The sequence below is a fragment of the Bombus pascuorum genome, chromosome 15 (assembly GCF_905332965.1).
Source record: "Bombus pascuorum chromosome 15, iyBomPasc1.1, whole genome shotgun sequence".
NCBI classification, from domain to species: domain Eukaryota; kingdom Metazoa; phylum Arthropoda; class Insecta; order Hymenoptera; family Apidae; genus Bombus; species Bombus pascuorum.
In genome coordinates this window covers 4,270,262-4,278,895 of record NC_083502.1, presented here as the reverse complement: position 1 = coordinate 4,278,895, position 8,634 = coordinate 4,270,262, and the positions used below count along the sequence as shown (strand labels likewise).

Here is an 8,634-nt window from a genome sequence, read left to right as displayed (position 1 = left end):
AAAATGGATGGATGGATGGATAGACGGCGTAGCAGCAACGACTAATCACCATGGAGCACAAATACCAATGCAACGTTATTGCATATGAATATAAATCCGCAAACCTGCAATTTGAAAGATCGTTAAGAAAAATTGACAAAGTAATGCTTCCTGGTTTTTTATCCCATGTAGTACTGACTTTTATGTATTTGTTTTTATAAATTATCTGTAACCCTTTCTTCAATTTATATATATATATATATATATATATATATATATATATATATATATGTATATATATTTTGCATTTTATAACAACTGTGATTTTATACAATTTTATAAAATATACTAAAAATGTAAGATGTATAAAATTTCATAAAATAATTATGGCCATAGTAATATGGTGGCTCATAAAAATATTTTAACATTCACGATAGAAATCTTGTTTATATAAAATTGTGTACAAAATGCATTGAAATTTCATTAGCACTGTGATAAAGTATAATTGTCACAATTATATCGATAAAATTTGAAACTAATCTGAAAATGTTTGCTGAATCTCTATTACTGTTCCAATACTTAACTGTATTGCCTTGTGAATTGTATGTATTGGTCAGAACCATCCTAAACAAATTTGATTAAGAAAGAGCATTAGGATTGACTCTCAACAAATAGGGTGATAGGTTTTTTACGTAACTATGAGGGTGGGTCACTTTGTCCTTGAATGGAGCAATAGGTGGGACATGCACGTCAGGATGTTTGTCTTGCAATTAATGATATCTGACGATCAATATTCCATTGAAACTAAACGTATGAGACAATAGTGTTAAATCAGATGAATCAGATATGACGCTTTTGGCTACCTATTGAGAGCCAAACTATCTTAACTATGTAGCTCAACATATGGCAATCAATTGGGCTAGATAAGATACGCGAGTAATAACTCATCGCCTAATTTATTCAGTAAAATTGGATCGCGTATTAACACCATAACCGCGTCGAAACTACTGTTACTTTAAAATAGTCTTTATATAATTAAAAGAAAACGGGGCAACATTGGCAAGGTGCCGTTAAAAATGCAACAGTTTTATGTTACCATGCAATGAAAAATAACTGACCATCATTCGAGTCGACATTGTGAATTATTACAGAAGCATAGAAGCACCTTGAAAACTCATGATCCAGAAAAATATCTAATACTCTGTAATCTTACTTTCAATTTTCTCTCAAATTATAATCTACTTGCGGCAAAAAAGAATATAATGCATTAAATATTGGGACATCTTTTAAGTGGTCCTTGAGTCATCCTTTGTATGGCTTCTCTGAAAGTCTAAAATTGTTTGAACGTTTAGTTTAAAATTTAAGGTTTAACACTTAAAGTTTAAAATTGGAATAGAAAACTTAATAGGAAAAGGTAAAGAATTATAAAACAAAAAACATGTGAAAATTCATCATTGATTAATCGTCGACTGTAGTAATTTATACATTACCTTAAGTATGCGCACTCTACTAATAATATACCTACAAAGTATAGTGGCCTTGAAGATGCCTTAATGTTTCCGTTAAGTTCTACATTACCTGACCTAGACCTCGCTGCTAATTTGATCGACAGAACCATGCTCGCAAAGAAGCAGCTGCAGCTGCAGGTACGGATGCGTCATATTCTGGCAAGTCCATCATAGTGAACGTGAGTATTCCTACCAAACTAGAGCGGCGTATGCTAAAGATAAATCTCCGATTGGTTTATGTTCCTACAACCGGTGCGAGAGGCAAGGGCAACCTTGGCCTTAGAAGTTTATATAACGAGGAAGCGCGAGGATCACGAGCTCAGTTGCGTCGATTCGTTTCGATCCACCGATACGTCAACTGGACACTCTCTTTCGACAGTCACGCTTTCTTGATGCACAGCTGCTTATAAACAACTTGATCTCTTTTCAACTGTTCCGCTGATAATCATCGCTTCAATTATAGTTATTACATCGAACAGTTATTCCTTGGCAAAATTTCGAGTTTACAATTAGTGGTTTTAATTTAAGTCTTAATTGTAATTGAAGATGATCGATCTCATTTCGTAGCCAATATTTGGTTCTATATGCTATCTGGAAAACAGTCAACGATCAGTCTATGAAGATTAATGGAAGTGATTTTAACAAAAATGAAATTGTTAATCATTCTGTCAGTTATGGTAATACTTTGTTATGTTGGAAATTTCCAATGTTGAAAGAGGAGGGGATAAGCTGATCCGTGAAAAGTGCTCGGATCGGTGGACAATTCGAAAGATAATACGGAACGGAATAGTGTTTGTGGACCATTGAAAGTGAAACGTAGAGGCGGAGGCGACGGGAGGAGCGCGGTCAGATCGTTTGAACGTGACCATGGTGAGTAGCGGCAAGTGGCGCTTCCGGTGTGCAGGGCAAAAGTCTGTATTCAGTCCCTGGAAAGTGTAACACTGTACTTCCTGGTCTTAAACATAACCATCGTGTCGAAGTAAAACGGTAATATTACGAAGCTTGATAATTTTAATATTTGAAAATTTTAAACTAGAAATGTTTGAAAATCGAAATAAATTGCTAATCCAGAATATTATTATCTTTAATAAAAATTGAACCTTCTTTGAGAATAGAATGATTATTTTGTAAAACCTATTTCCTGACATACGAATCTTAGAAGTTGCAGTGCTATTTCTGGAGGACGACATTGAGACTCTACCGCGGAAAATATATGTTCAGGTGACGCGGCATATCTAGAATTGGAAAAAGGCGATGCATCTGATTTTACTCTGGGCGTTGGTCGCCCTAATTGGCCAAGTGGAATGTAAATGCAGCCTAGCACGGATTGTAAACGACGAAAGGTCGATCGCTTACGTTTGCACTCACGGCGACCTGGACGACCTTGACGAAATATCTAGCGATGCAGATTGGATAGAGTTTACGGTGTCAAGGTTCAGTCTTATCACCGACAATGCATTCTGGCGTTTCAAAAACCTCCGGAGACTTTCTTTCTACAATTGTCACATCAATTTCATCAGTCCGGATGCCTTTGCTGGTTTAGATAGACTAGAGTGGTTGATAATCCATGGTACCAAAATGCACGTAGCTAGGTCCGCCTGGTTCCGCCCTTTGACAAACTTGCGGAGACTTATCCTGGATAGGTAACTTTTATTTTTAATGGTTACCTTCTAAGCAAAATAGCGTTAAATCTAGCGATTTAGAATTATTTTATAAACTAATCAGAAATTATTCAAATCCTAAAACATACAATGGCATACGAAAGCTTTCGTACATTTAACACAGAAATCTTTTATTTATGTATTGTGCGTGTTATATAAAACATTTGAGATTTTATTACCGCTATAGTGAGATGAGAATGCCATGATTTTACTGGCAAAATTTGAATCCAATGTGAAAATATATGAAGAAGTTGCCAAGATATTTGTTGAAAACTTATATTTAGCAAAAAATTAACATACGATACGAATAAGCAACCGAAGCATATAATAAGAATTAAAGATAGTCACACTGAATATCATGATTAATTATTAATATTGTGGATGCTTGTCTAAAATGTTTAAATATTTTTGGAATCCTTGCGAAATATACAGTACAATGTACAATACTTGTACTAAACATGATGCAACTACTGTACACATTTACAGAATTGTTAAAAATTTTACCAACACAACCATGATAATTGAGTGTCATTACAGTACTAATGAATATTCAATGTGTTTCATATAACACACGTAATATGCTCATAAAAGGAGTCAACAAGTGTACGAATAATTCTCCGAGCCATTGTATGTATATGCTCTCTACATTGAAGAAGATGAAGTCGAATTTAAAACAGAATGTTTGAAATTACCTCTATGCTATTCTCGGGATCTATTTTGATTACGCGAATCAAAATTGAGGCTGCCGCTAGGACAAAAACGGTACCGGTTACATAAAAACGGCGAATGATGATCTGGTTGTCAACAGGGAACATAATTGAAAACATGATGTCACGATCTAAAAAGATTTCCAAAATAAGCATCGTAGGCCGAGGTTATTTGCAAGAAGAGACGTAGAAACGCGGCATTTCCTTCTTTGCGAAACGCCAGCGCTCTCATTCGCTTCATTGTAAATCTGTCGTTACGTAAAAATGATAATAAACCTCGTAATCGTTACAAAACACGTCGGGATTGTTTACAGATGCGATTTGGTACACATAGAGCCCGACCTATTTCGCATGCTACCCAGATTGGAAGTTCTTGGTCTGCGTGATAACGATCTCAACTGCTTACCGATCGACGAATTGTCTTACCTACTCATGCTCCGGACCGTACGAATCGATGGTAATCCCTGGCTCTGCGAATGTCGACGAAAACTCGATGAATATTTTCGATCTCGTTCTATCGTCCAGGAAGTCGACTGTTTGAAGCAAATTAACGCCTGTAGGAAATATCAATGCATGACTCCCATTGGCTTCACTGTTCTTCCTTCTATTCTCACTACACAACAGTTACATGATTTTAATAGGGTAAGTACATGGTAATCCATTACAATGTTAGTAAAATTTCAAAATGTTTTGCTATACAAATATCGTATGCCCATTTCATATGTAACAAATAGTTCTTGACTGTCTGTTGTATAAAAATCACATATGTATCTGGATCATAATTTTAATTATGATCCACTTAACATTTTTGTTTATTGTCTTTAGTCCATATAGAGTTATTTTTAAGAACTATGGTCCATCTTTATCATTTTATGTTCCTGAAAAGGAACAATACATAATTTGCATGCAATTTTATAACAGAATTATGATACATATAATACAAAAATTTCTCAAAAATGCAACGTATGTACTGTACGTAATTTCATTTCTTAATTTTCCTAGTAATATTGATCTTAATTACAGGATCGTACGATCATTCGTGGAAATGAATTTCAAACGAACGTATTCACTTCCCTGGACAGGCTTCCGGATAAAACTACATGGATAGAGATATCTGGTTTAAAGATAGACACGCTACCAAGGTACGCGTTCTTTAGATTTGGGAATAGTTTGAGAACCTTGGATTTGGTCGACTGTGGCATCACTACGATCGAAGATGGAGCTTTTGCAGGTTTGCATAAGCTGCAACGACTATCCTTAGTTGGTAATCGGTTACCGGTTCTGAGTGTCAATTGGTTTCGAGATCTCGACAGTCTTCAGCAATTAATTTTGGAACGAAATGGCATAGAGCAGATTGAAAGAACCGCATTGTGGCACGTTGGAGATTCTTTGCGACATCTTGATATTCAAGATAACTTGCTTCGATGCATAACCACTGAGGAATTGGTTGAATTGAAAAAGTTAGAGAGGTTAGACGCAATGAAAAACCCATGGCTTTGTACTTGCAGAACGAATTTACAAAACTTCCTTACCCAGAGAAACATAGGATTCGAAATTAATGCGGGCCGGTGTTATCAGAGTGAGAATGAAATTCCAGATGGCACTACTGGCTGGCACGAGCAACAGGTATTACGCTAATCGTTTTTTCAACCTGCTTAATTTAAAATATTTATCTCAGAAACCAAAGACAACATTCATTTAAAATTTTTACGAAAAGGTTATTGAGAAAAAGTTAATTTTTGTCATGTCTAAATGTAAGACAATGATCACTATATCTTCAAAAGATTTTTCATAAAATGAACCTGATAAAAAGTATCAACTTTTTAATGTTTTTTGTTACGAATAACCATTATCAGCGACGAAAGGAATTTTATTTCATTTACCTTTACTTATTTTGATATCTGGTAGCGGTAACCAAGTAAAATTTAATCACTTGTAATCGTTATTGGTAACTAAAGTTCTACAGAATTTTATCGCGTTACTTGTATCCACAAAAATATAAATGTGCATAAATACCCATAGTCTAATTATAAGATTATGATCTCTGGTCGATTTCAATCAAGTAAAAATAATTATCTTCTTTTATGTGTAGACTATTCAAAATACTTCTTTTACCACTGGAAAAGTGCAATGGACTTCTTTCGAAAACAGCCTCAATCGAACGAACATTTCCGTAATTGGGCCACCTCCTCCGCCTTTTGTAACTCCTTCTCCACCGGAAATTCACATCGTTTCCTCTTCACCAACTATTTATACGGGTACTTGTATTCCAGAGGAAACCAGCAGAAATTCAGTCTACACTTGTCGAGCCATTACATCGATCGAGGAACTAAATCTGATACCTTCAACAGCTCGCGAGATTCGAATTATATTATCGAACATCAAGAAGATTCCCGAGAACACTTTTGCGCGCTTTAACGGTTACTTATCAAGGTTAGAGCTTCGAGACTGTGGTATCGAAAGCATCAAACCGCGCGCCTTTTCAAATCTTCGTAACTTGGAACACTTGTCCCTTCGAAGCAACCAACTAGAGTCCATAAATTGGGATATGGTCCAAGGTCTTCACAACCTAAGACATCTGGACGTATCTCACAACAATATATATAGAATTACGAACGATGTGTTCGATCATTTACCGTACCTTATTAGTTTGGACGTGTCTGATAACGCCATGAACTGCATCGGTATAGAGTATATAGCCCATCAATTACGCTATTTATCGTCTCTGGATGTTTCTAATAACCCTTGGAGTTGCCTGTGTGGGACCAAATTGGCAGAATTTCTCGACTCACGAGGCATACAGTATAATAGGAGTTCACTCCTTTTGAAGGAAGATTGTTACACTTCACCGGTACCGGAAGTTACTCATAGCCCGTCAATTTCAGTGACAACTAGCCCCACGGCTAGGAACGAAACTATGGAAGGAACCTGCATTATCATGGAAGATACAACAGGGATTCGATATCGATGTACGGGTGGTAATCTGTTGAAGCTGCAGTCAATAAGTCAGGATGCAACATCGATTGAATTTTATGAGGGTCACCTACCTAGGCTACCTGCAGAGTCGCTCGGAAGATTTGTAAATCTACGAGAGCTTGTTATTAGAAATTCTGAGTTAACCACTATAGAGGAAGGCGCATTTAATGGTTTGAATAAATTACAGAATTTAACGATACAGGACAATCCTCTGGAAATGGTTGGATCTTCCTGGTTTGCATTCCCGAACTTGGAAAGATTAGATTTGCGCGGTAATTCCATCAAGTATATCGAATCTGGATCGTTTCGATATTTAAATAATTTAACATATTTAAATCTCGAGGGTAATGACTTAAGATGCATATTTACTAGTGACTTAAACGATATGCCTAATGTTTATATCGTTGAATTTTCTGGGAATCCTCTGAAATGGAGGTGTAGAGTAGAATTGGAGCAATTCTTAGAGGCTCGAAAGATTAGATTTATCAAAATCGAGAATTCCTGCGAGGGTAAGACATTGGTGAGAAATCTTTTACTGGTAAATAAGACGGATGGATCGTTTGATTGTCCATCAGAGTGTTCGAAAGCTTCCATTAGTCAAAATTTGTTCGTTCTATTTATGCTACCATTGCTGATAACACTAGCCTATTAAGTGACGTTAAATTCGATACCTAACTATGGTACAACGATATGTGTTCATTCATTGCAAAACGCATTTTGCACACCTGTTCGAATAATTAATAGAGACTAAATGTTTATACGTGTTAACAAAGACTTCCTTTCTAGTGATAGTATTACTTTCGTCGGTGAATTCATTTTAAAGCACGCCGAGTTTGCAACTTCTGTTTATAACTAGACTGCGAATCGTGTATTTGTGCAAAATTTAAAGATGCAAAAATGCATAGAATTCGTACAATATACAAGAATGTATGCAGTATCCAGAATAGAGCATTTCTTATGATTTCTAATAGGTAAAATAAATCTCCATTTAAGTCAGAACTTTTTAATTATGTTCACAAAAATATAAATTTGCATGAATATCTGCAGTCTATTTATAACGTATGATAGTTTTTGACGAGTTAAACTTTACATGAATTTTATATACGCATAACTCTTCAAAAAATCATTTCCGTGCCCCAAAATCAATATTTTTGGATTCTACTTGTCAAAAATCATCGTACGTTATAAAACTAATTACAAATTCTGCGTATTCCGAAACTAAGTTGAAATTAATTTTTTTAATAATAAAGATACTTACACTGGAAGAGTGTTATGAAATTCTGTAACGCAGTGCTTAATAAACATAACATACAAGGATTTAGTAATGATAGCTGCTAAGAGGGACCATCGAGGATCGAGAATATGGAATATATTCCAAGCTATAATTGCGTATAGTTTTTTAATTTGCACTTTAACTAGTTACTTATTAACGTTACGTGCCATATCGTATTTTATTAGGATATGAATATATTCTTTTAAAAAATTAGATTTTATTCTTTTTTATAAATAACCAGTAAGAAAAACTGCATTACATTTAAATATTTCTCATGTTACGACTGTAAATAATTTAGGAGGACGCGAACGAAAGCAGCTATGTAAGAAAGATTAAACAAGCGACGAATTAATTGATTAATGCTTGAATAATTGTAATTTACAATTGCACAAATAAATAATTTATTGTAAGCTAACCTAACTTTTATTCTTCATCCATTAATCAAAAACAGTCTTTCAAAGTATTGCAAATTACGCGTTGTTATAAAATATATTGATGCATTACAATAAAAAATATAAAAAATTTCTGTA

The 8,634-nt window shown here is 35.0% G+C and overlaps 1 protein-coding gene across 6 annotated transcripts; it reads left to right on the top strand.

Annotated features, from left to right (window-relative positions):
- Positions 1–1,795: 1,795 nt before the first annotated feature.
- LOC132914658 (slit homolog 1 protein-like) lies at positions 1,796–8,517 on the top strand. Of its 6 annotated transcripts, none has more exons than XM_060973959.1 (5): positions 1,796–2,357; positions 2,709–3,130; positions 4,170–4,497; positions 4,879–5,481; positions 5,948–8,517. In XM_060973959.1, exons 2-5 carry the CDS (start codon positions 2,742–2,744, stop codon positions 7,481–7,483), a joined length of 2,856 nt encoding a protein of 951 aa, XP_060829942.1. In that variant the 5' UTR covers positions 1,796–2,357; positions 2,709–2,741; the 3' UTR covers positions 7,484–8,517. The 6 variants fall into 6 exon arrangements, with proteins under 6 accessions (XP_060829942.1, XP_060829941.1, XP_060829939.1 ...); XM_060973958.1 differs by having other exon boundaries at positions 2,647–3,130; XM_060973956.1 differs by having other exon boundaries at positions 1,796–2,474.
- The last annotated feature ends 117 nt before the right edge of the window (positions 8,518–8,634 follow it).